The 25,085-nt window shown below is 47.2% G+C and overlaps 1 protein-coding gene across 9 annotated transcripts in view; it reads left to right on the plus strand.

The window, feature by feature from the left end:
- Nucleotides 1–25,085, plus strand: part of LOC149304728 (rho guanine nucleotide exchange factor 1-like) — a 45,519-nt gene that overhangs the window by 1,734 nt on the left and 18,700 nt on the right. For 5 of the 9 annotated variants that reach the window (XM_089478704.1, XM_089478702.1, XM_089478707.1 and 2 more), the window contains exons 2-22: nt 4,859–4,972; nt 5,138–5,221; nt 6,095–6,214; nt 6,523–6,624; nt 6,741–6,783; nt 11,084–11,189; nt 11,799–11,939; nt 14,385–14,414; nt 15,723–15,825; nt 16,396–16,489; nt 17,466–17,501; nt 19,094–19,246; nt 19,690–19,792; nt 20,542–20,553; nt 21,393–21,581; nt 22,065–22,249; nt 22,390–22,536; nt 23,070–23,152; nt 23,250–23,375; nt 23,878–23,992; nt 24,312–24,412. In XM_089478704.1, the coding sequence (XP_089334830.1) occupies nt 4,946–4,972; nt 5,138–5,221; nt 6,095–6,214; nt 6,523–6,624; nt 6,741–6,783; nt 11,084–11,189; nt 11,799–11,939; nt 14,385–14,414; nt 15,723–15,825; nt 16,396–16,489; nt 17,466–17,501; nt 19,094–19,246; nt 19,690–19,792; nt 20,542–20,553; nt 21,393–21,581; nt 22,065–22,249; nt 22,390–22,536; nt 23,070–23,152; nt 23,250–23,375; nt 23,878–23,992; nt 24,312–24,412 (2,100 nt within the window). In that variant the 5' untranslated portion in view covers nt 4,859–4,945. Of the gene's footprint in view, nt 1–3,105; nt 3,205–4,858; nt 4,973–5,137; nt 5,222–6,094; nt 6,215–6,522; nt 6,625–6,740; nt 6,784–11,083; nt 11,190–11,798; nt 11,940–13,321; nt 13,605–14,384; nt 14,415–15,722; nt 15,826–16,395; nt 16,490–17,465; nt 17,502–19,093; nt 19,247–19,689; nt 19,793–20,541; nt 20,554–21,392; nt 21,582–22,064; nt 22,250–22,389; nt 22,537–23,069; nt 23,153–23,249; nt 23,376–23,877; nt 23,993–24,311; nt 24,413–25,085 lie in introns of those variants that run through there. The other 4 variants (XM_089478703.1, XM_089478709.1, XM_089478710.1 and 1 more) reach the window with 4 other exon arrangements.

Below are 25,085 nucleotides of genomic sequence, written 5' to 3' on the forward strand. Positions count from 1 at the left end.
AATAAGAATAGTGTTCTTTTATTTGTGGTTTTTCCACATTCACGGGGGTCCTTCGCCCCGAACCCCAGTGAATCTGAAGGGACCACTGTAGTGGATTATATTGCATCGCATTGCCTTATATTGCACTGTGTTGTTTTATATTGCATTTCATTGCAGAGCAGCAGAAGGAAAGACAGGTCTCTGCCCCCCAAAGGTCACAGTGTGACACTTGCGACGCGAAAGGGAAATGAGGAAAGGGAGCAGGTTCAGCTGCAGGCGCATCATCATCATGGCAAGGCGTGTGGTTGCAGCAGGAAATGGCTGTGCGCCTCTTGATGCTCCTCTTTCTTTGGGCCTTGGCTGTGTTGGCCCCAAAGCGCTCTCTCTTTCCAGATAGCCATGAATGTAACCCCTTCCCCATCCTTCCAGCGGAAGCGAGGCAGGGGCTTTTCCACGGGGCTTCCATGTGCCCAAAAGACGGCGGGAAGTGACCCCGGCGGGGGCTATTTCAAATCATGACTATCTGAAAGGAACAAGTTTGCAAGCAGGAGAAACGCAATCGCTGCCCGGGACCCCAGTGCCTTTGTGCAAAGACCCCAACCGTTCCCTGTTTTGCGGGAATGGTCTTGACCCATCCTCCGCCTTCCCACTTTTTCAGCTGCTTTTAAAGTCTCCCGGTTTGTCTCTCTCTTCCTCCCACTTTCCCCCTTTTTGTTCTCGACTTGCTTCAGTTGAGGCAGACTGAGGCCCAAGCATAAAGATAGCCGCGTGTTTAACGTCTGTGGCTCAGTGCTGTGGAATTCTGGGAACTGTAGTTTGCTGTGGCCCCAGAGCTCTCTAACAGAGAAGGCTAAATGTCTTTAAAAAAAGAAAGAAGACGAAGAACTGCCGTTCCCAGAATCCCATAGCATTGAGCCACGGCAGTCAAAATGGTGCCAAACTGGATTATGTCTGTGGTGCGGATGCAGCTCTTGAGAGTTCAAAGAATGTCCCCTTGAAGATGGTGACTTTAGGTCCATGTACATGCTTGCAGACATGGATGTGTGCTGTTGGAAGGGGCTGATGGGACTTGTAGTCCAATGCCTCCAAAAAGCATGCATTTGGATAATGGTGCACTATTTAGAATGGTGCACTATTCTGATGCGCCAAAGCTCTCATGCCCTTTTCTCTTGTCATTCTGCAGTTGCCTTTTGAACCCATGAAGTCCCCCAAAGGCAAGGCAACCCCTTAAGGCAGCAAAGGCTCCCTTCCCCTCACCCTCCTTGGCCTGTTGTGTGTCTGTGTGTTTGTGTGTCTCCGCTGCGTTTGCATCACTTCCGGCTCCAGGAAACCGTCCGCTCTCGCTCTGTGTATGTTCTGAGCCACGGCGGCTTTTGTTTCAGGCTGAGCTGGGCTGCCCCAGGAGTTGACCCTTTTGGCCGGGAAGATGGGGAAAGCCCCAGGAACACAGGTGTCCCCTTGAGGGGCCTTGTTCTACACAAACACACACACTGTTCCCTGTCCTCTTGCGAGGAAGGCAGCACAGGAAAATGGGGTTTGTGGGTGTGTTGTGACATTGCAGCTTCGGTTCACAGCTCCGTTCTTCATCTTCTTTCAGCAGAAAGCAACTCTGGAGAAGGTTGCAGCAGAAAATGTGAACACAATGTTGTTGTTGTTGCTGTTGTTGTGTGTCTTCAAGTTGTTTCTGACTTACTGCAACCCTAAGTTTTTAATACAATGCATTTTTTAAAAATACAGTGAAACAGTACAGTATTTTTAATGAACAGAACATGCTCTTTTCCTTCTAAGAGATCTCCAGAAAGGTCCACTAACTTTGTTTGTCAAGAAGGCAGAGAGTATTATAAATGACATTCTTAAGCCCATTCCTGCCTGAGATGAAGCCATGTCAGGAAAGCCAATGAAACTTCATGGTGCGGCAGCAGGAAGGAGACTATTGCTGGGGACGATGGGAGTTGTAGCCCCACATACTATCTTTGCACACTGCAGCACAGCCCTGAAATGTTTTGGCTTTGAAGAGGCCAGTACAGATATCAGTTGGCACCAGAGAGGGATTGACAGCTGTTTTAGCAGTTCAAAGCTGATACGCAAGGACATTTTGAAGGAGAAACCACCAGTTTCTGCACGGAAAGAAAGTGTTCACGGAAACTAGAAATGTGGTGGAACGCCAGAGATATTGCCGAACCCCATTGTTTGCGCAGCCACAGCGCAAGTAGCATTGAGCGAACCGCTGCGCTGCAGCCTGGTCCTCTTTGCAGAGTTGCTATGCCCAGAAAGCAACAACAGGCTTTGGGGTTTGCTCCAGAGACCAGGGTTCAAATCCTGGCTCAGCCCTGGCCACCAAAAGTGTGGCGCAAAGTGTAGGGTTGGATCAGCACTGTGTCTGCACTGCAGAAATAAATGCAGTTTGACGCTGCCTTAACTGCCATGGCTGAATGCAAGGCAATCCTGGGATTTGTAGTTTTCTGTGGCATCAGAGCATTCTCAGAGAGAAAGGCTACATATCTCTCAAAACTACAAATCCCAAAGCATTGAGCCATAGCTATTAAAGTGGTGCCAAACCGCATTATTTTTGCAGTGCAGATGTCAGCAGTAACACTTTCTCTACTGCTTTATAGGGCTGAGAACTCTCTCTAAATGCGGTTTACAACGTGTTACTTAGATTAGGCCTCTTTTCCTGCATGTGTTGCCTAGTTGGCCCTCTATATCCACGGATTGAAAATGTCTTCAAAATATGTAAAGTCCAAAAAGGATTTTATAACAACAACAACAACAACAACAACATTTTATTTATAAAGCACTGTAAATTTGCCCTTTTGTATAAGGGACACCAGTTTGCAATGCCACTGTACTTGATGGGACTGGAGCATCCATGGATTTTGGTATCTATTACTATTATTAATTATTAATTTATTAAATAATAAATATAATAATAATAAATAAAAATTTTATTTGTATACCGCCCTTCCAACGATCAGGGCGGTGAACAACATGTTAATAACACAGTACAATTACATCATAAAACACAATTATTATTAATCATATATGTTAGCCTGACCATTTCTCTTCGCTCGTTTACTTTTTGTATCCAGTCTTCTATAGGGCAATTGATCGATTCTCTATCCTTGCCATGGACCCACTGTGCGTCTGTGTTGTGTGCCGTGTGCGTTTGCGTGCGCCATAGGAGAGCGTGCCACCCGCCTTTGGACGCGGGAGTGTTGCAACGGGGCAAGTGCTGCCATTTCTGCCGTTGCATTTTGACCCACATTTCTCACTCCCTTCCCCAAAAGCCAACCCCTCCCTGATGCCAGGATGCCAACTTACTGCTGCTGCTGCTGGCACTGTGCCCTGTTGTGAGTCAGGCGGTGTCTGTGGGGTGCGGAGTTTCCTTGCCCGCTGCAGCTGCTTCTCTGAGGCCTCTTTGTAGGTGACAGAGAGAGCATTCATGCCTTTGCCGTACCTCCACCTTGCGCAGGAATTTCTGAGTAACGGGAGGCTTGGCCCCGGGCGGCTTCAATGCCTCTCTCTGTGCAAAAAACCCTTCCTCTCTTTGGACTTACTGTGCGCACAGACGCACAACGGTCTCCTGTATTTCCCCCCAGGGTATGTGTATGTGTGGGTGAGACACTTTACCTTGCAAAGTCTGGGGGAGAGGGATGCAAGGATGGATTTTGGTACCCGGAGGGGGCCCTGGATTCAAACCCCAGCCAAGGATGCCAAGGGTCCCCACTGCGTTTCACTGAATCCTACAGCTGGAAGGGACCCCCAAGGGCCATGCGGGAAGTTACAACTAAAGCACTGTAACGTTTCCCCACCACCTCACAATTCTGTCTTTCTTTGACCCAACACCCCTGTTGTGGGTTTTTAAAGGTCAGTAGCGTGGATGGATGTTAAATCACAGGCCAAGTGGATAGTGAAACAAGAATACAAGTTTATTTTAACACAGAAAAGGCAAAGGTAACTTTGACATGAAGTGGTTACTGTGGCTTCTTTTGTTGCATATATACAAGTCTGGTTTTAACTTTCCAATAATGACTCAGCCGCAGAGGCTACACTATCCCTCAAGAAGTTATGTAGCCCAAACCCCTCTTTCTGGCTACACTGAGTCTCTCCTTTCTAGACTCTCCAGAACTAATACTGTCCCTCTCTGGACCTAACAGACCCCTCCTTGGTCTATTATCCAAATACGGTTCCCTCAGTCTCTAATCCTAAGGCTCTCCTCCACTGAACTCCAGCTTCATCCCTCAAGATTCCAAACCCCAACTGACTCAACCCAACTGCCAAGCGGATCTTCAAACTCCTCAGGCAGCACCTGATTGGCTTGTGGATCTCTGGCTTCTGATTGGCAGGTTTGTCAGTCAGTTTGTCACAAGCACAACTCTGAGAAGCGATGGGACCTTGTGCCATGAAAATGGTGGAGGGACTTAAGCAGATTGTGCTTTAGTTGTGACTTCCCGCATGGCCCTTGGGGGTCCCTTCCAGCTCTAGGATTCATTGAAACGCAGTAGGGACCCTTGGCATCCTTGGCTGGGGTTTGGTTCCAGGGTGCCAAAATCCATAGATGTTCAAGCCCCTTTAAATGCAATGGCAAGGTAAAAGGGTGTCCCTTGTATAAAATAGGAAAACCAAGCTTTGCTTTTTGGAATATTTTCAATCTGTAGATGGTTGAATCCATGGATTAAAAAATTCACATAGAATTAAACATACATGCCATTCTTGGAGGAAATGTTGTAGAGGAATGAATGAAATTGCTGGATGATCATTTACGTATCAGTTGAACGCATCGTCCCAAATTCCTCCCTGAGAAGCCAGAGCTTGTTTTGGGGGCTTTTTGATTTCGTCTTCCTATCCTGCAATTAATTATTTTTCTTTTCATTTTTAGTGCCATATTAAAAGTATAATTCCAATCCTGGACCCTTGGAGATCTTGACCAAATTTCTGGGGGTCGTTCCCCCCCAAACTAGGGAAGATGGAGCTGGAGGAAGGCTACAATGGGGTGAGTATTTGGGGAAGGGGATAACAGTGGGGGAAAGTGGGGGGAAACATTACCCCAAACTAGAGGTCCAAGGAGCCCCTTCCGAGGGGGGCATGCGGTGGGATTTCCTTGAGGAAATGGCCGCGGCTGATTTATTTGGTGCTATTTATTACTTTCCCTGGACAGAACCCGGCACTAGGAGCCCGAAGCGGGTCCGCCATGGCGATCATTGGCGCAGAAGACGAGGATTTCGAGAACGACATTGAGCCTGTGAGCGCCCAGTGGGAGCGTCTTGGATGGGGAGAAAAGCATGGCAACAATGGGAAGGGGGCATCCGCAGTACAAGTTATACCGCTTTCATCCTACTTGGATCTGCTAGGAAACCCTGGGATCTGTAATCTGGATATGGCTCTTGGGATTCTCTAGTCTCATCTTCCCCAATATTTAAATACAGTATTAAATCTTTTGGGAAGAAAATTCAAAGTACAGTCAGCCCTCCATATCCATGGATTTTTTAAATCCATGCAGTCAAGCAATCATGGAAACTGGTTGCTGTTGTTATCGTTGTTGTTGTTGTTGTGTGCCTCCAAGTTGTTCCCAATTTATGGCGAACCCGTCATGGGGTTTTCTAGGAAAGAGTTGTTCAAAGGGGTTTTTCCATTGCCTTCCTCTGAGGTTGAGAGAGTGTGACTTTTTGCCCAAGGTTCTGTGTGTCTTTATGTCGTTTCCAACCTTAAGGCAGCAAATCTATCCTGAGGTTTTCTTGGCAAGATTTGTCCAGAGAGGGTTTGCCATTGCCATCTTCTGAGGCTGAGAGAGTGTGACTTATTGGCCAAGATCTCTCAGTGGGTTTTCATGGCAGAGTTGGCAATCCAACCCTGGTCTTCAGAGTTGTACCCCAGTGCTCAGACCATTGTGCCACGCTGACTGGTCTTGGGAAGTGTAGTTTCAGGGAATGGACCGAAGTTTTCAACCAGAGGGTTTCCAGTCCCTCACCAAACTGCAGCTCCGAGGGTTTTGCAGAATGCAGCCACAGGAGTTAAAAGTGGGTCTGAATGGCTGCGGAGCAGAGAGGGTGGCTTCGGAGGAGAGGAAGACAGGGAAGGAAAATCCCAATTCCTGGGTTTCCTTTTTTCTCTGCAGTTCCAGAACCCAGATGCTCAGAGCACTTTGTTTCAGAACCTGAAGTCCTTGAAGTCTCACCCGGCCTATTTGATGGTTTTTGTCCAGCATGTGGTCCTGCAGTTTGACTCCAGCCCAGTGGTGAGTATTGGCCATCCGTCCATCCATCCGTGTGTGTGTTTCACAATTGTGTCATTTCATTTTATATAAGAGACGCTATTTTGCTGTGCCATTATATTTAATGGGACTTGAGCATCCATGGATTTTGTTATCTATGGGGGGATCCTGGAACCAAACCCCAGTGGATAAGAAGGGCCCACGTTATTGGGAATATTGTGCGAAGGGTCAAAAGTCACCATTGCACTACTGTTTAGGAGGAACATAGCTCCTGATTCCTGACGTTTTGAGTCTGGGGTCTCCCTTAACTGATTTTTCTCTCCCTTTTGCAGCTCTGCTACCTTCATGCAGACCTGATATTGAACCGCTTGGGACTGAAGGAGGTGAAGAAGCAGTTTGTGGAGTTCTGCCACACTTTCCTGGACAAAGCTGGGGTGAGTGAATGCTTCCCGGTGCCCTTCTCTTCAGCCCTAAACCTTTTGGTCCTTCCTGGCATTTGATGCAACTGTTTCTTCCTCTCGACGTAACGCTTTTGTTTTATTCTCTGCAGCTGCTGCGGGTTCCAGTTCCGACCAATGTGCAGTTTGAGCTGGGTAAGGCTGCCTTCTGCACCCACCAGGGCTTCCCTTTGCATGATCTCACTCAAAATAAAGATTTAGCAATTAAATGACAAATGATCATTTCCCACTCAATTGCTAAATCTTCCTTTTTGCTAAATCTTTATTGCATGCAGTTGAAGTCTTCCTTCTCCGGAATTCTAAAATCTGAAATATTCCAAATTCCAAAAATGGTCCACATAAATGGCTGAGATAGAGACACCTGTTTGGTCCTGGAGTATTTTTATATTTATATTTATTTTTATAATATATATATATATATATATATATATATATATATATTATAATACTACATTATATATTATATTATATTATATTATATTATATTTTATGTGTAGTATTATACTATAGTTCAGTGTACCCAAACTTTATTTCATGCACAAAATTTACTTTCAGGCTATGTATGTAAGATGCATCTGAAACAGAAATGAATTTTGTGTTTAGACCTGGGTCCCATCTCCAAGATATCTTATTATTTACATATATGGAAATACAGGTATTCCAAAATAAAAAGAAAATGGAAACCAAAACACTTCTGGTCCCAAGCATTTCAGAAAAGGGAGACTCAACCTGCAATTGTGTATACATACATACATTTTAAAAACCACTATACAAATATGACTTCTGCTGGAACTGCTAACAAAAACCCACCAAAAGGGGATCTGAAATAGAAAACAGGGCCTTCATACAGAAACTCTCATCCTCCAAATCTGAGTAAATATGTGCCCAGGTTGCCAGCGGTGCCTGCAATTGATGATCTCCTCAACTGATAACATTAATGAACGGAGCCTGTGTGTATCTTACGCACAACAACAGTGGACCTTTGTAACCAAAATGTGTGTGATGCAAATTAATTATTTCAGAGGTGCTTTTTTGCATAATCCTGCGCCTGGGTTTTGCACACTTACCGTCCCTTTGCGGCGTGACTTTGGCAGGAGAAAGCATTTTCTGTGCAGAAAATAATACTGGGACCAATATTGGGCAAAAGCAAACTGCAATTGCCAGCTGCAAAGGAGGAGGGTCTGGGGGGGGGGGGGGCAATGGAGACCAGCAAAAAGGTTTGCAAATCCAAGGGGAACGAAAGGGTGGTTTGCAGTTTTCTCCTGTGGGTAATTCTACCTTCTTGCCTTTTTGGCTCAGTCACACACACAGCCTTCCTCCCCATATAAAAATGCAGAATTTGGCAAAAAAAGAAGAAGTCTGCAACTGAGGTTTAGCAGAGTTTTTTGGGGTGAGAGTGGGAAATGGGATGCTGAACTCAGCACTTGCGCTTCTCTGTGAGCCGTTGATCCCCGTCGGGCTTGTGTTCAAGTCAACAGGCTGAAGGCCAGGTGCGGAGAAGAGGGGAGGGAGGCTGCAGGTGTGTTAAAATGGGATCCAGGAACACTTATATGGCACAATGAGCTTCTTCCTCCCTTTTCATGGGGCTTGTTGTTACTGGCCCAGTCCTGCCACTTTTCCGGAGATTTTCTGGTCTCGATCCAAGTGCCAGACAATCGGGGATTCTGGGAAGTGAAGTCCAAAACATTTGGAGGATGAAAGGTTGGGAAACACTGCCATGGAGTCATGTATCAGACCATAAGTAGAATATAAATGTAAATGCATGCTTCTTAGCCATGGAAGGACTTTTTGGAAACCCTCCTGGACAGAATGTAGAGAGACCTTCTAGCACCTTTGAGACTAACCAAAGGAAGAAGTTGGCAGCATGAGCTTTCGTAACTTCAGCCTACTTCCTCAGATGCATTTGGTGACATTTGTTACATTTGATTTCCTGGACAGAAGGTTGGAATGTAGGACATGTCCTGGAAAATGAGGAAGGCTGGTGACCCTGCATGGGTCAAGATGGGAGGGCATGGAGGGCAGAGTCCGTCCAGCTAGCGCAACTGGGTGCAAGAAGGGTTTGAGTGGCCGGGAGGACGGCTCTTGCTGGACACTTGCCAGTCAGCCAAATAGATGAGCTCATTTGCAACCACAGAGCAGCGCCAGGGACACAGCCATAACTCAGTCCTGGTGGCACCACCCTGTGGCCACTCCTGGCAACTGCAACTGGCCCTGGCATTTTTCGCAGAACGAATTTTCTGCAGGAGAACATTTGCAAGAGCAAAATCTCCATGCCATGTATGTAGGACAAGGCACCTCAAAATGTAGGGCATGCAAGGAAAAAAAAGTAACACATCCCAAAAATGCAGGCTAGAAACACTCACATCATTTCATTTCCTATGGTTTATCTACACCTATTTTACCTATATGTACTTTATACCTTGTCGCTTGCAATCTTCTTAGAGAATGCTGAGCAAGACAAGTGTAACGATTCCCCACCAGCTCACAGTTCTTTCTTCTCCTTTGACCCAACACCCCTGTGGGTTTTTAATGGTCAGTAGCATGGATGGATGTTAAATCACAGGCCAAGTGGATAGTGAAACAAGAGTAAATGTTTATTTTTAAAACAGGATAGGCAAAGGTAACTTTGACACTAAGTTGTCCATATGTCTTCTTTGGTTACAAATAGACAGGTCTTTCAGTTTAAACCTACTACCAGGTATCTGGTATTTCCACTCAGACCCCTTAACTTCAGCACACCTTCGGCTACTGGATTTTTCGGATCCCACCACTGTGAGCAAGACAAGTGCTCAGAATTTTACTTTGCAAGCAACAATGACTGAATCTTCATTTAAATTATTCCATTCATTTGTCCATCCTGCTGAAATTAAGGGGGGAAACTCATTTGCATTGTGTCCTCCAGAAGCCCATTGCCGAACTCATTTGCTGTCCTTTTCTCGTCCAAGCAGCAAAAGAGTCTGGAAATGTTCCTTTTCTGGGCTGCTTTTCTTTGGACCGCGGCTCCCAGAATCCACTGTAGGGAGCTGCAGTCAAAGAAAAGGAGATGTTTCTATACTCACATCAGTTGCTTGAAACCCAGAAACAGCAGTGATTTTTTGCCCTCTCATTTTTCCACCGCCTTGGAGCAGAGTTGGCTATGAAATAGGATCTTGGGCCACCCCAGAAACGGCCACCTGACGGTGCCAGGACAGCTTGCATGGCTCTAATGGGGGTTATTTTCATGGTGGCCGCAGGCTGACTTGGTCTAGCTGATGCCATGTTTGCACAAAAACCCACAGAGGAGAAAAATCCTCCCTTTGGAAGGGCTTCCGACAGTCCCTTGTGTTTATTTCGGAGGCCGGTTGCCAAACAGCTGCGCTTCGGGGAGAGCGTTTGGGGTGAGGCTTATTCCGAGTGTTTGTGTGGCTCTGGCCCTTTGTGTGTGTTTTGCTTGTGGACAAATATAGCAACAAGAATTCCCCTCCGGACCTTCAGGAAGAGAGCCATGAAAGGAAGCAGGGAGCGATTGCAGGTTTGGGAAAGTTTCTCAGACTCTTTCGTGGCAGCCACAGATGTGGCATTAATGTGGTGGCAAGAAAGAAAGCCCTGGGCTCTGAGGTTTTTGGGAAAATAGAGGCTCCAGTCTGCAAAGTTTTGCAGCCTTGTTTCATGCTAGACGGGGACATTTTGTGGGTCGCGTTTGCCGGGAAAATTCAGGTATTTCACTTGAAAAGTCATGAGGACTGGAAGCTTTCGTCTCCGTCTTGAGTTTCTTGTTCTCATGATTTCTCCAGATCCCTGCAACCTGCAAGGAGTCTGACGTTTCAGAGCAATCCTATTTCTAGCAAGTATCCAAAATTAGGAATAAAAATAAAAATGCACATTCTTTTCCCCAGAGCCCTTTTGTTGAAATTGTATTTGTGCACCGATTGCACACAGGAGACAATATGCGAATCCAAACCAAGATAATGATATAATTCAGTAATGATAAAATTGCTATTGATGATGATGATCAACATCATCATGCTAAGATATTTTTATTTAAGCAATCATTTAAAACATAAACATGCCACAGTGGTTGTTATATTGAGTGTGTGTATTTGTCATGCCTTTTAACTTTTATACGCTGCTTTTTGGTTCAGCAATTTGCAAGTTGCATCTATGCATTATTATCTGCTTTTCTCATGGAAGTGTGGGCTTGCAGAATTTTTTAAAGGACCCTGAATTCATGCTTTTGCTGGGAATCCTGGGACTGTTAGGCCTTAGCTAGGAAGGAGATGTTTTGGGCGTGATGCAAAAGGTCCAGGGTTTCGGGGGAAGCGCTCTTGTTGTGCAGCGTTGGCCTTGGGACCTGAATCCAGGCCTTGCCTCCTAAGCCCCAAAGCCTTTCCTAACCCTTTCTCCAGTTCTGCAGAATGCTTTGAGGGGTAAACTCCCTCTCCCCTTCTCTTTGCAGACCGAAACCGGCCTGAGCTGATTCCGGATGACCAGCAGCGGAAATACTTGCAGGAGATCCAGAACTTCCAAGAGCCAGAAATCGCTCGGCAGCTGGAAGACTTCAGGTCTTGTCTCTGGACTTCGAATTGGGATGGAGGGATAAGGCTATGAGATAGATTTGGGGTGACCAGGCTCTGTGTCCGAGGGGGAATGGTCCAGCTTCTCGGCCCAGCTGGTACGGAAACCCAGAAACTGGTTTCCAGTCTGGTGCTGGTGTTGCAGAAAGCAAAGGGCCGCAGCTGGAGGCTTGGGAGATCTAGTTCCAGGTCTGTCCTGGGCTGCTGCGGAGCATTTAGATTTCCTAACTTTGGAGAATGCACAGAATTGCAGAGTTGGAAGGGACCTTAAAGGTCAGCTAGTCCAAGCCTCTTCAACCATGCAAGAATATACAAACCTGTTTAAAGAGGCCATTACCCACTGGGCAGTCTGTTCCATTAAAATTGGAAGGAAGCCCCAATGAGCACCTAGTCTTAAGCCCCCGCCATGCAGGAATGCATAGATAAAGCACCCCAGAAAGATGCCCATTTAACTTCTGCTTAAAGACCCCCAAAGAAGAGCATCCACTACCCCCAAATGTAATCTGTTCCACTGCTAAGCAGCTCTTACAGTCAAGACATTCTTCCCCATGTTTAGGTGCACCTTTTTTTTATCGAACCCTTCTTGGTTTCCAACAGGGAGAAAAGGAAAATGGGTATGACCCCAGGAGAGTCGGAGCTCTTTGAGCTGGAAGGCTATCGGACCAAAGACCGGGGCATCCGGGAGGCCAAAGAGAAACAGCTGGCCGAACTCCTGCTGGTCAAGCTGGAGGAGATGCAGTGAGTGGGACGCGCCTAGCTTAATCCCAAAGCCAACAGCCCCCAGACCCAGTCCTGGGAAATCGCCTCGTCTACGTTCCCCATCCCTCAAAAAAGGCAGCAGAGGTTACTTCCAGGTCCTGATCCTGAAGTGTCCATCTCTCATCCATTTGAGCATTTTCAGCCTCCATTGATGGTTATTTTCTGTCCATGAAAGGAACCATTTGCACATAGAAGAGAGCAAGAATCAATAGGTCTGGGGACACCCCAGTTTTGCATCCATTTTGGAGAAGGTGGGGAAAAACCCTAAATGGAAGAGGAAACCTTATTTTTCCCCACTTCCAAAGAATTGCTTAGTAAGGACTGAGAGTTTTGATTGAATTGGAAAGTATGGAAGACTGGAGTTGGATGGCAAGAGCAGGGAATGGAGTATGCTGGGAAAAGATCACGTTTGATGCCATATTGACCAGCACCCCTCTTCCACTCTTGACCCCATCTTGACCAATCCCAGTGGTGACCAAGATGGAGGCCACTTTTGACCCCCAGCTATTCCTTTTCTGCCAACCCCGTTTGCTGCTGCCAGAGTTGATGAATTCAGCACTATTGCAAAGAACTAACCAATTCTCTCCCCTAGCCTTTTGCCTTTCCCTGCATTTCCAGGAGGAAAGGGGATTCTCTGGGGTCCAAGGATGCCCTCTGGGTCTGTCCTGCATGCCACAGCAAGGCTTTTCAGGCAGACAGATGTTGGGGACCAGCAATAACTATTTTCCCAGCATGCCAGGGACTTGCACTTTAATATTGGGCACAATTATTTCCTTCTCTCCTGGATACTTGCCAGGGCCTGGCAGCCAATAGCTCAGGAACTGGCACTTTGAGTCAAGCTGCTGCAATTGCTTGCAAATTCTTGGGATGGATGTTGGCAATGGCTGCAAAATACTGGGAGGGTTTCAAGCGGCTCCTTTTCCACCCCACATTTCCAATGGTCTGAATCATTGCTGGACGGAAATGTGGGCGAAGAGGTCTGTCCTCCTCATATCACTCTTCCTCCAGACCTTTTGGGCCTCAAGAAACAAGGCAGCCTTTCCAGTCCGTAGCATCTTCCCATCCAGATTCTGGGCAGTATCTCATAGCCTTCCTCCCTTTCACTTGGCTACTGGTCTTATCCCAGCGTATCTCCATTTCAGCTGAGGGAAGCAGCGTTTACCCAGACTGGATTCTCCATCACAGTTGTGTGTGTGTGTGTGTGGGTCCCGCTTCCTCCTTCCCTTCCCCTTTTTCCCATGATCTGAGCTTCTGGTCCTTGGCGCTCATCCCGTTTTTGCTGGGATCTGGGCCAAGGGCTTGCCTTTTGCTCTGATCTCTCATCTCTGAGGAACAAGGATTGTGGTCAAGGCAGATCAAGTCCTGCTATTTCTTCTCCTCCACTGCTGCCAAGTTCCTACCAGATAATAAGATCCAGCTGTTTGTGGGGTGGAGATGGGGGGAGAGTGGTGATTGCCTCCCATTGCATCATCCATCGCGGGGCGCATAAATGCCGCTTGCGCCCCCTTCCCCGCCGCATTCCCTGCATCCCACTTGGTCCAGCAGCTCCTTTTTGGCTCTCAGCATCTCTTTCTGCAGAACATGCCTATAGGCTTTGGGTCTGTGGTTGCTTTTTTGCCAAGGAAAAATGGGGCTGATGTACCGGTGAGTTTGGAAAGTGGAGAAAAGGAGGGTGTGGGGAGAAGAGGGATTGCCATGGGGCATAGCTGCCTCTGGAGTGTGGGGATATGTGAGGATCGGAGGGTGCCGGTCCCAATATTACTGGCTTTCCCATAGTACTGGGACTCCCAGTGCTAGGTAGCTGGTCCAACTGGGAGCAGGGAGAGTTGAGTTCAGATCTTTGCTGATCTGGGAACTAAAATCAGGGCTTGAGGAAGTTATCTTTCTTTGGACATTTTTCAGGTTCAAATACTTGAAGAGCTCAGAACATAAACCAGAGTTTGCAAAAGTTATCTGTCTTTGGACAACTTGCAAATTCAGATCCTTGTTTAGCTGGGGACTTAAGCCAGAGTTTGCCAAAGTTGCCGTTCTTTGTCCAACTCGCACTTTCAGATCCTTGCTTACCTGGGAACTGAAGCTTACAAAAAGTTACTTTTCTCTGGGCATCACTTTTCAGGTTCAGAGCCTGACTGAGCTGAGGACTTAAGCCAGAACTGGCAGAATTTACCTCCCTTTGGACTATAACTCCCAGAAGCTGCTTTGGGGGATGCTTGGAGTTGTAGTCCAAAACTATAATCCCACACAAAAATTCAGAGAACTGGGGGGCACCCATTTTCTTGCAATTAGATCTGGGGTTATTGTGCAAATAAGATGAGACCACATTAGAAAGCAGCTGTGATATGAATGCAAGTAGCAAGCAAGTGATAAATTCATGTAACAATCTCTTTCTTTCTTTCTTTCTTTCATCGTTTTTGTTTATTTCAGCCTCACCATTTCTGCAGACGAGGAGAAAAGGTACGTGAGAGGACCGGGCGATGCTGCCTTTTGCAGAGCTTTTTGGGATGGGTTGCCATGGTTTTCTTTCTGCAGGGCACTGGATTTTATGCGCCACCCGATGCCACGATGCCAGCGCCACATCACAAAGGCCACCGGATGTGGTTTACAGCAAATTACTTTCTGTGCTCAGGAAGTGGAAGGGAAGGAAGGCAAATAATATTGTTTTAACCCTTGAGTCTTTGGCCATGGCAGGATGCCAGTCTTAAAGGCAGAAGAAAGGGCATTTTTCCTAGGCCCTATTGATTTACTTATTATTGCTACCAAGCCAGAGTCCATCAACACTGGGTTGTTTTTAATAAATTGCCCAATTCAACCTACTCTTGGACTCCATTCGTGAACCTTGCAGAGTTTTATAAAATTCCCCTTCCTTAGGTCCCAAGTGCAAGTTCTTCTTGCAATTTTCAAACAAGAGCAATGCAGTTAAAAGCATGCGAAGAGGGGAGATTAAAATGCACGTACTGTACATTATTCACAATATTAAAAGAATTTAAACATACACTGAAAAAGACAAAAAGCAATTAAAGATGATGGTTCAAAGCAGGAAACCCAGGATTCAAACCTGGGATCTGTGTGCCAAGTACTAAATTATTTCTCTTCAATTCTGCAATCTGTTTCTCAGGAATGGGAATGAGGCAAGCCTCTTCGAGATGGTCTTGGACTGTAGCTCCCAGCATTCCTCATCAGGAGGGATGATGGGACTTGCAGTCCAAACAATATCTGGCTTCTCATTCCCAGCCCTGATCTGTGTGCAGCACCTTAAAATCACAGAAGTTACCGGTTCTTTTTTAGTTTACAACTCCCAGAGTTTTCCAGCATGCTGGGAGTTGTAGTCCAGAAGACAGTAACTCTTCCAAGCTCTGATCCTAGATTTTGGAAGGGAAAAAAGGAATCCTCAGCTACCTATTTCAGGGCTCTCCAGATCTTGTTGGATCACACACCTTCAGGATTTCCTCACTATTGGCTGTGCTGGCTAATGGGGCTGATGGGAGTTGTAGTCCAACAACATCAGAAGGACACAATTCCCACCCCTGATCGGAGCTTGGAAGAGCTGGGGGTTGGGGGAACTACAGTTTCCATAATCCCCAGGCAATGTTCAATAATGAGCAGTGGAAAAGGCTCTAATCGCCTTAAAGGAAGGAGAAATAGGAGAAGTGGAAAGCCAAGTGATGTTCAGGTCAGATATGTTCTCTTCCAAGTGAAAATAGAGCGTCTGGCTCAGTTTCCCTTCTTTCATGGGATTTCTTCCCCGTTAATCTCCACCTCCAGCTCCGCCATTTTCACGGCTATCGTGACGTACATGAAGCACCTGGGGGTTAAGACCAAAACTGCCGATAACAAGAAATCCAAAGCCAACTTCTTCCGGAAGAAGGTAGGACAAGGGGCTAATATTAGGCCTTCCGTCGGCTATTTATTTCAGGTGCAAAAATTGAAACAAATGCAAGTGAAAACAGTTGCAGAGGGAAAAGGGAAACAAACAGATAAGGAGTGGATCGTTAAAAAATATGCAGCTAAACTATCCATGGAATTTGCAACCTTTTATAACAAGTCCACTCAAAGACCCCAAGGGCCCTTTGATAGTAAATGGTTATAGTGCTACAATTCCACTTTAACTTCCACTTGTGCTGCAGAATCCTGGGATTTGCAGTTTAGGAATTCTCAGGGGGCAGTAGTGCCTCTCCAAACTACAGATCCCAGGATTCCACAGGACGACAGTTTAAAAGTGGGATCAAACAGCTCTACTTGCATAGCGCAAAGAGTCCAGTGAAACAGCGCACTGTGCAAAGCTTTGCAATGAATGGCTAGTCTAGGGTTTGCATCTCTAACAAATCCTGCGCCCTTTCTGTGGGGAGGATTGTCTTGGACAAGAAGGAAAGAATAGAAGGGGTGCTGTTTTGGGGGGGCATGACCTACTCACCTTCCCCTCTCTTGCATAATTCAGATTTCAGGGGCCAAGAAGCCGGAAGAGGCTGCCAAATCGAAAAAGGGCTTCAGCATTTTGGATCCGACTCGCTGGAACCGGGGCGATTCTCACTGTAAGTCTGCATTTGGCGATCGGAGGGCAAAGCCTGTGGGTGAATTCATATTGTAGTCCCGGTCCAGGGGACCCCCTTTTGCAGTATTTAGCTCAGTATTATTGTATCCTCGATGATCATACCATCCTTCAAGTCAGGAGAAAACTACCCTAAGAAAGGAGGAAGGAAGTAGCATTAGCAAGTTTGCTCTTGTCTGCATCCTGAAACAGACTTTGGAAAAGTTAGGGTTTTGCCTTTTGCAGAAGAAGTAACTTCCCCAAGCTTTGCAGGAGTCTCATTGCTGGTGGTCAGTTGTCTTAGGGGATTCTTGTGCCTTCTGAAGCTTATGGAGACCCTAATGATGGGGATTCCTTGGCCAGATTTCTTCCCAAGGATGCTTGCCATTGCCTTCCTCTGAGGCTGAGCATGACTTGCTCCAAGTGGGTTTCCAGGGCTGAGCAGAGGTTCAGATCCTGGTCTGCTGGAGTCCTAATTCAACATTCAAATCTCTCTGTAACATGTTGCCTGTCCTGGTGGACAATGCAAACCGGAAGGACCCAAAGAGGATTTGATGATGATGATGATGATGCTGATGATGATGATATAAGACCTTCTAGGATCCACTGCTTCCCAACGGATGGCATTTCTCTACTCTCTGACTCTTTGGGGAGACCTAGTGAGGGTTGTTAGGAGCAATTACAGTTTTTTAGGACCCTCTCCCCCCAAAATTGGCCCCTTTGGAAACTGCGACCCAAGATTGAGGGTTCCTGCATGGCAGAATGGGGTTGGACTGGATGGCCCTTGTGGCCTCTTCCAACTCTAGGTTTCTATGATTTTGGTGATGAATCTGCCACATTTCTTAGCCCAGAGAAAAATTCATTTCGACGTTGTCACGGGGAGGGTCTGGTTTTGCATCTTCCAGTCTTCCCCCCGCAAACCCAGTTTTTTCTCCTTGTCCTCCATTGTCCTCCTCCTTTTCCCCCTCCTTTCTTTGTAGATTCTGATTACAGACAGCCCAAACCCGAGGGTGAAGGTACCAGCCCCCTCCCCATAACCAGTGCCTCCCCCCAAATAATGCATGGCACCCCTTTTGTCATTGCCTCCCTCTGTGGAAAGAGCTGCCAGAGAACTAATGCACCCCTTTATAACACCGGATGCTAACTTTCGTATTCATGGTTTGACAATAACAATGCCTCTCATCTCTGTATCCCAATAATGATGATGACGATGATGATGTACTAATATGTATCACCTACCCCTTTTTTCAAGCCCAGCACATGTGTTGCGTTACCAGATAAATTTCTTGGCATGCCATAGCTGCTCTCTCTGTGTCCGTCCGTCTGTCCATCCGTCTGTCTGTCCGTCCATCTTTCATGATGGAGTTGCTCAGGGAGATACCATCACTTTTAAATGTTTTCTCCAAGGACTTATGCACCAATTATGCTCTTATGCACTCTCCCCGTCCCTTAATGCAGCAGCTCCCAGACTTTGGTCTTCCAGATGTTTGACACTTTGCCTCCCAGAATTCCTCACTCTTGGCCAAACTGGCTGGGGCTTCTGGGAGTTGAAGTCCAAAATTATCTGGAGGGCCAAAGTTTGGGAGTCATTGCCTAAATGAATTAATCTTCACTCTCAGGAGTCTCCAGTTATGCTCAGGTCCAGAAATAAATACACAGGCCATGTGTCTGCGGACACCCCCTCCAAATCTAACCAAATTGGAGTCCACACCATCGCCCATAATGTCAGCAATAATAATAATAATAATAGTTGTTGTTGTTGTTGTTGTTTCTTACCTGCCTCTCCCTATGGATTAAAGTGGGGAACAACAACAAATCAGCAACACATGACATCAGTTAAGATGCATTAATTAAAGCATGCAGCAGTTTGAAAGAACAAGACCTGCACATTTTAAAACAATCTACATTTAAAATCCATCCTCTAAATTCTGGGAACTGTAGTTTTGTGAGACATTTAGTCTTTTCTGTCAGAGAGCTTTGGTGCCGCCATAAACTACAATTCCCAGGATTCCCCAGCACTGAGACAGGGCAGTCAAAGGGGTCTGAAAGTGGATTATTTCTGCAGTGTGTTTTGGACCTTAATTTTGGAACTTAAAGGAGAAGCTCAATTTATTTATCCCATAAATTATTTTCAAATAAATTATCATTAATTAATTAACTTATTATCAATACCTTCCATCAGCCATTTTAGACTCAGCCGGCTTTTGCCCAAGCTTCGGCTCAAGGCAGCTCAAAGCATGTTGGAACAGAATATAGCTGCAAAGAAATAATGATTAAATCCAGTTTTTAAAAACTGACCAATTGAATAAACCATGCATTTAAAAAGTGTGTTAGTCTTAAAGCAGTTTTAAAGCATTTAAAAAGATAAAAAACGAGGATAGAAATAAATAAGGAACCCTTACTTAAAAGGCCATACTTCCACAGCCACCAATAAATCCCTGGATGCATAATTTCTGCAGAAGCCCTGAAGAAAATTTGGGGGAATTTGTCCGGGGAGAAGGACCCTGCCTTTGCAAATATGGGGAGGGTCTGGGTTCGAGAGAATATATGTATGGTCCAATTCCTTTTAACAGTCACTCCTCCTCCGTCCGTATTTGTTTCCTCGCAGCTGGCGACAAGGCTCCAGGCGTGGACAGGAAGGGGGCAAAGGCGGTCGAGGGGGTCCCAGGCCGGGTGAAGGGGGCGGCTGCGGGTTCGGATCCCTCCGGGGTTTCCGTCAGCGTTCACCCCCCGCCTGGGGAGGCCAACGATGGAGAGACCGGTGAGAGGCTGCAGGAAGAAATGTTATGAAAAGATTAGATGTTCCTCCGTGCAGTAATTCCCAGGGACTCTGCAAAGGAGCAAGGAATTCAGCATGGCCTTCTGCCTCAAAAGACAGCTGAGATTCCCTCTGGGAAGATGCCAGCTATTCTGAAGAAGGCAACCAAAAATTCAGCGGGACCTTAGTATCCCTTGGGGCTTGGTTCCAGAATCCCAAAATCCATGGATGCTCAAGTCTCATTATATACAAGGGGCACAGTAAAACGGTGTCCCTTATATAAAATGGTCAAATCAAGGTTTGCTCTTTGGAATGGATATATTTTTAAAATATTTTCAAGCCATAGGTATTCGAATCTCTGGATAAAGAATCTGTGGCTATAATTCATGTTCCTGGATTTTTGCCCATTGCCCCACATTCCATGCCTTGTCTTTGCCGTCTTTTAGGTCCGGACAGTCAGACCGGAGTGGATGCTGGAGACTCTGCCGCGGCTGAGCAGCTCTTGGCTGGGGACCAGCCCCCGGCGGACGATGGGGCCGAAAATGAAAGGTGAGGGCAGGGGAGTCTTCGAAAGCCTGTTTGCACATGGCTGGGGGCTCTTAGAGAACGCATGAGTGCAAACGGACTGGTTTTGGTTCTATCTCTGAATGCAAACCATGCAGTCCTCTTCCAGATGTGGTTGGACTGCGTCTCCCAGCATTCCTCACCACTGGCTGCATTGCCTTGGAGCTGCTAGTGGTCTCATTCCAGTCCCTTGCTATGTTCTCTGCACCCATGTTCCAGGATTATTTTGGCTTTTACTTTATGTGCACTTACACCAGAACACCCCCCCCCCCAAATTCAGTGGGGCGATGTCTCATTGAAGTCAATGGCGGCTACATAAGAGGAAACCCAGCTAGGATTGCAAAAGCCAGGGGTCCTCTGATGGCAGCTGGACTTCAGCTCCCAGAAGTCACAGCAAGTATGGCCACTGGTTGGTTATGGGAGTTGTAGTGCCCAAACAATTCCAGGAGTCAAGTTTAGGAATTACAATATTTGTGGGACACAAAGTGTTACTTTGGGTGCCTCTTGTTTGGTGGGCCATTTTGGAGAATTTTATTCCTCTATTTTGGTCTAAATGTTTTTTGCAAAGAGAGGAAGCGAGAGCTCTCTGCTCCCCTCCAGAGTTTGTATTGCGAGGGTAGCACATCCCCCTTTCCTCCCTCCCTTCCTCCTCTTTCTCTGTCCTGTCTTTTTTCTCCTCTTCTTCCAGTGTTTTAACATAATCACCCTTCTGTATTCTTGTTCTTCCTTTCTAGAAGGCGGAAAAGGTTGGTGGGCTCATCTCTCCCCTCCCCTCACCCTTTGCATGAATTCCTTCCTCAGGGAAAGGCACAAGAGCCCAGTTAAGTATATCTCCTCCTCTACCTTTTCTTCCTCCGCTCCAGCGGAGCTGCCTTACAAAATGGCAGTAACCCCCCTCCCTTGGACAACTGTTTGCAAATGGGGGGAGCATTGAGTCTCTGGGGAGGGTGGGAGGTCAAATAGACTGGTGCCCCTTCCCATGGTGGTGGATTGGCACGGCTGCCGCCTCATTTTACCAGTCTCTCTTTTGTAACGTACCCATTTTGAGCATTAACCGGATGGCAGTCAGTGGCTGGCCAGCACTTGTGAGAAAGTGGGTTTCTTCTATGGGGGGACCACATACCTGGGCTCTGCCCATCTTTTGTGTGGCAACAGCACAGATCACCTTTGCAAACTCACTGTCCACCTTCCCCTGTTCTGGCGCATGGGTCTCTCACACCAGTTTCTGGGATGCTCACGATTTCTTTCTCTCCCCTTCTCTCCCTGCCATTGCATGTGCTAACGTCTGCCTCTCCATGCACCCTTGTGCCAAAACCGGGCATTGTCTTGCCTCGTGGCCTCTTTGGTTGTGGCTCCTTCAACCTTGTGGTGCCAACATGGCTCTCGTTGCCCTGTTCCTCTTCCTCCATCCCTGTTTGTCCTTGGTCTGTGGCCCTTCCACGAGTCGGTTCGCCCCCCTGCCTCTTGTCTTGTCGAAACCAACGTCCCCCCCACCCTGGTTGGTCTGCGTGGTTGTTTGTGTCCCTGTGCCATGGCTCCATCCACATTGTCCACCGTCTGCCACCCCATGGTCCCCCCTTGCCAGGCTGACGGGAAAACTGGGGCGCTCGGAGAGCCTGCGTGTTTACGAACGGAAACGGTCCCAGCGTGGCTCGGCCAAGGGCAAGCAGCCACGGTCACGGAGCGACGTGGACATTGAGGCCGCTGCCCGGGCCAGTGAGCTGGAGCAGAAGCCGGCCCTGGATCAGGCCCGGCAGAAGCAGGGAAGCCACAAGTAGGTGAAGAGGTGCCCCCCAAATGGGAAGGGTGGGCGGCCACCACGAGACGTCGCTGTGGATGTTTTTGTCCCCTCGTGTTAGCCGGGATGCTGGGAATTGTAATCCTCCCCCCCCAAAAAAAAATCTTTCCAAATTCTTGGCTGGGTTACCACCTTCAGGTCTAGATGCCTTGGCTGTTTTTATCCCTCCATGTTTGCAGGGATGCTGGGAATTGTATTAGAAAATGAATTGAACCTTTCCAAGCAGGCTTATGGAGGAAGATACTGTCTTTCAGAGAGCTGTCTTGATGCTTTGGAATAAATCCACGCTGCAAATGTAGAATTGTAAAGGTGTTAATTTCCGTGGGACTTGTAGTTTTGTGAGGACTGCCGAGGTTGGAGGGTTTTTTGCAGGGAGGCGATGAAACCATTTTAACTTGTTGTGTCCTGTGTCCATCTGTCCTTACCGGCATTTCTGTCTTTCTCTTTGGCTCAATCCAGCTTGGAGCCTGGAGGGGCAGGGGGAGGTGAGCCCCCGCCGTCCTTTCTGCATCCCCAGTCTGAGGAGACTGAGCCGCGCGTTTCGGAACTGGAGCTCGAGCCGCCAAACTGGCGCGAGCTCGTCCCCCCCGACACCCTCCTCAGGCTGAAGAAAAGCGAAGTGAAGCGGCAAGAAGTGATCAACGGTAGGTGTGGCACCCTTGCTCCGTATGTCGCACGTGGGGGTCAGAGCTGGGGGTCAAGAGAGGGAGGTGGAGCTGGCCACTCATCCAGTTGTCCACTTTGGTGCGGGACCATAACGCCTTGCCTTCCTTTGCTCCTGCAGAGCTGTTCATCACTGAACATGCCCACCTGCGCATGCTCCGGGTGCTTCTGGAAGTCTTCTACCAGCCCTTGTTGACGGAGGGGTTCTTCATAGAGAGGGAGCTGGCAAACATCTTCCCCAGTTTGGAGGATCTGGTTGATGAACACAGTGAGGACGGGGAGAAGGAGGGAAGCGTTCAATCGGTGCCCCCCCCCAAAAAAAGCCATAATTTCCTTGGCTTTAAGAGCGGCAGTCCTTTGCTGGTACTCTATTGGGAGATAATACAGCAGTCCCCCCATATTCACTGGGGTTAGTGGCACAGGACCCCTGTGAAAGTGGAAAAAACGTAAACGAATTAGCAGTACTTTTTTGGCCACCACTTTAGGAATCTCTGGGTCCTCCAGCAGAACTCTATGGTCAACATCTGCCAGAATTTGACCATATTATCATGCTGGAAGACCTACAAATGCCTAGAGAAGTGTTTTATCTAGGAATCTTTAGGTCTTCCAATGCAACTCTATGGTCAATTTCCAGCAGAATTTCTCTGGAAGACCTAGAGATCCCTAGAGAGGACATATTAATTAAATCCACAGATAATCAAATCCCTTGCTTCTCTATAAACTGGGGTTCCTGGTGCAGCCCTTTTTTTTGACACTATTGGCATCCATTCTCTCTCTGTCTCCAAATCCTTCTTTCCACAGAAGTGTTTCTGGAGAGCTTGAAGAAGCTGAGAGAAGAAAACTATTCTGTCGTTTCTGAAATTGGAAGCACTCTGCTGGCACGGGTGAGAGTTAGAGGGAAGGGAGTAGGAGGTTTATCTTGGAGGTCCAGAACAGGCAGACATTTTGAAGGATCTTCATAACGGTGTCTTTCCCATGTAGTTTGATGGATCTGAAGGAAGGTGGTTCCAGAAGATTTCGGCCCGTTTTTGCAGCCGTCAGTCCTTTGCCTTGGAACAGCTAAAGGCTAAGCAGAAGAAAGAGCCCCGTTTCAACCAGTTCATCCAGGTATTTGCAGCAAGAGCCTTCGATGTGCATTTTCCTTCTGGATTGCAGCATTCTGCTCAGGCATGAAGTTGAGAAGTACAGTGCGCCCGCGTTATACGCAGGTGCGCTTTACACGGTCTTGAGTGTACGCATTCAAGCCACAGGGCGCAAGCGTGACGCAAGGGGTGGCACACCCCATTCAAATGAATGGGCGTGTGCGCCCGTGGCGCATGGCTGCACATGAGCCCCATTGTTTCCAATGGAACTCGAGCATAGGCAGAATTCGCCTTACGCGGCGGGGTCTGGAACGGATCCCCCGCGTAAGGCAAGGGCGGACTGTAGCTGCAAACTATCAACATATAATTGATCTGTTATTATTACTATTAGCAATAATAGTACAGTGGGCCTTTCACATTCACTGGGGTTAGAGTTGCAGGATTCCCACAAAAGTGCCAAAAATTGCATATAAAAAACACTGAGAGAACACCCCTCTAGGAATGTCTGGATTTCCATTTTGTTCTAGGAAGCTGAAAGTCAGCCTCGGTGCCGGAGGCTGCAATTGAAGGACATCATCCCCACTGAGATGCAAAGGCTGACCAAGTATCCACTCCTTCTTCACAACATTGCCAAATGCACTGGTAGGAAAGCATGCCCTCACACTATCCCACTTTGGCAGGGACCGTCCCCATTAACCCTCTGCCATCCTATTTTTAAAGTATTGTCTTCCCATCCTACATAATGGCCTCTCATTGATCAGTGTCTCTGTGTGTGAGAGAGAGATTGCATCTGTATGCTTTGGCAATGGGGAAAGACGATGTTGTGTGCATCGGAGAGGAGATCTTTTTCTCCGGGACCTGTAAAGAACCAGATGTGGGCTGTGCATCTGGGCCACACTGGGGCCATAGGTCAGGAGTGGTTTTTCTAAAGCGCTTCTGATTTTCTTGATCCACGCCGCAGAGGAAGATGAAGAACGCCAGAAGGTTGAGAGGGCAGCCGAATGCTGCCGGCAGATCCTGAACCACGTCAACCAGGAGGTCCGCAACATGGAGAACTTTTTGGTAAGAAGGCAGGTTCCCGGAGCTCTTCCACGCTGCAGAATAAAAGCACATGGTCCCACTTTAATTTCCATGGCTGCATCTTGTGGAATTTGAGATTTCTAAGCACTAAACTGCAAATCACAGGATTCCATAGGGCAGAACCATGGCAATTATTGTGCTATTGATGTCAGGCCCTCACCTGGAATCACCTGCCACAACAGGTGCGGTTATCTTATAGAAAAATATATGTGCATGAATGTCTCTTTCCTTTCCTTTTCTAGCCTGAAAAACCCACAAAACATTATCTCTTTCATTCCTTTGGCTGCATCTGCATTGCAGAAATAATCCGGTTTCACACCACTAACTACTGTGGTTCAAGGCTATGAAATTCTGGGACTGGTAGTTTGTTCTGGCACCCAAGCTCTGCTGTGAAAATGGTGGCAAAGTGGTGGCAAGATAGATTATTTCTGCAGTGCGGATGCAGCCTTTCTGTCGTTTTTTTGGGTCATGAGATTGCTGACACCTATTTGCTGCAGAGAATAAATCTTTTGATTCTCTTGTCTCTTATGTGGAGTTAAGTGGCTTAATTGCACCGGGGCAACGAACCCATATTTTTGTGGATATTGGGATTGCAGCACTGTGTTTGCATAGTTATTGTTTGCCGGCATTCTTTCTCCTTCCTGCAGTAATCCTC

Source organism: Sceloporus occidentalis, unplaced genomic scaffold (assembly GCF_023333645.1).
Source record: "Sceloporus occidentalis isolate IW3139 unplaced genomic scaffold, rSceOcc1.0.p SCAF_13, whole genome shotgun sequence".
In the NCBI taxonomy this organism is placed as follows: domain Eukaryota; kingdom Metazoa; phylum Chordata; class Lepidosauria; order Squamata; family Phrynosomatidae; genus Sceloporus; species Sceloporus occidentalis.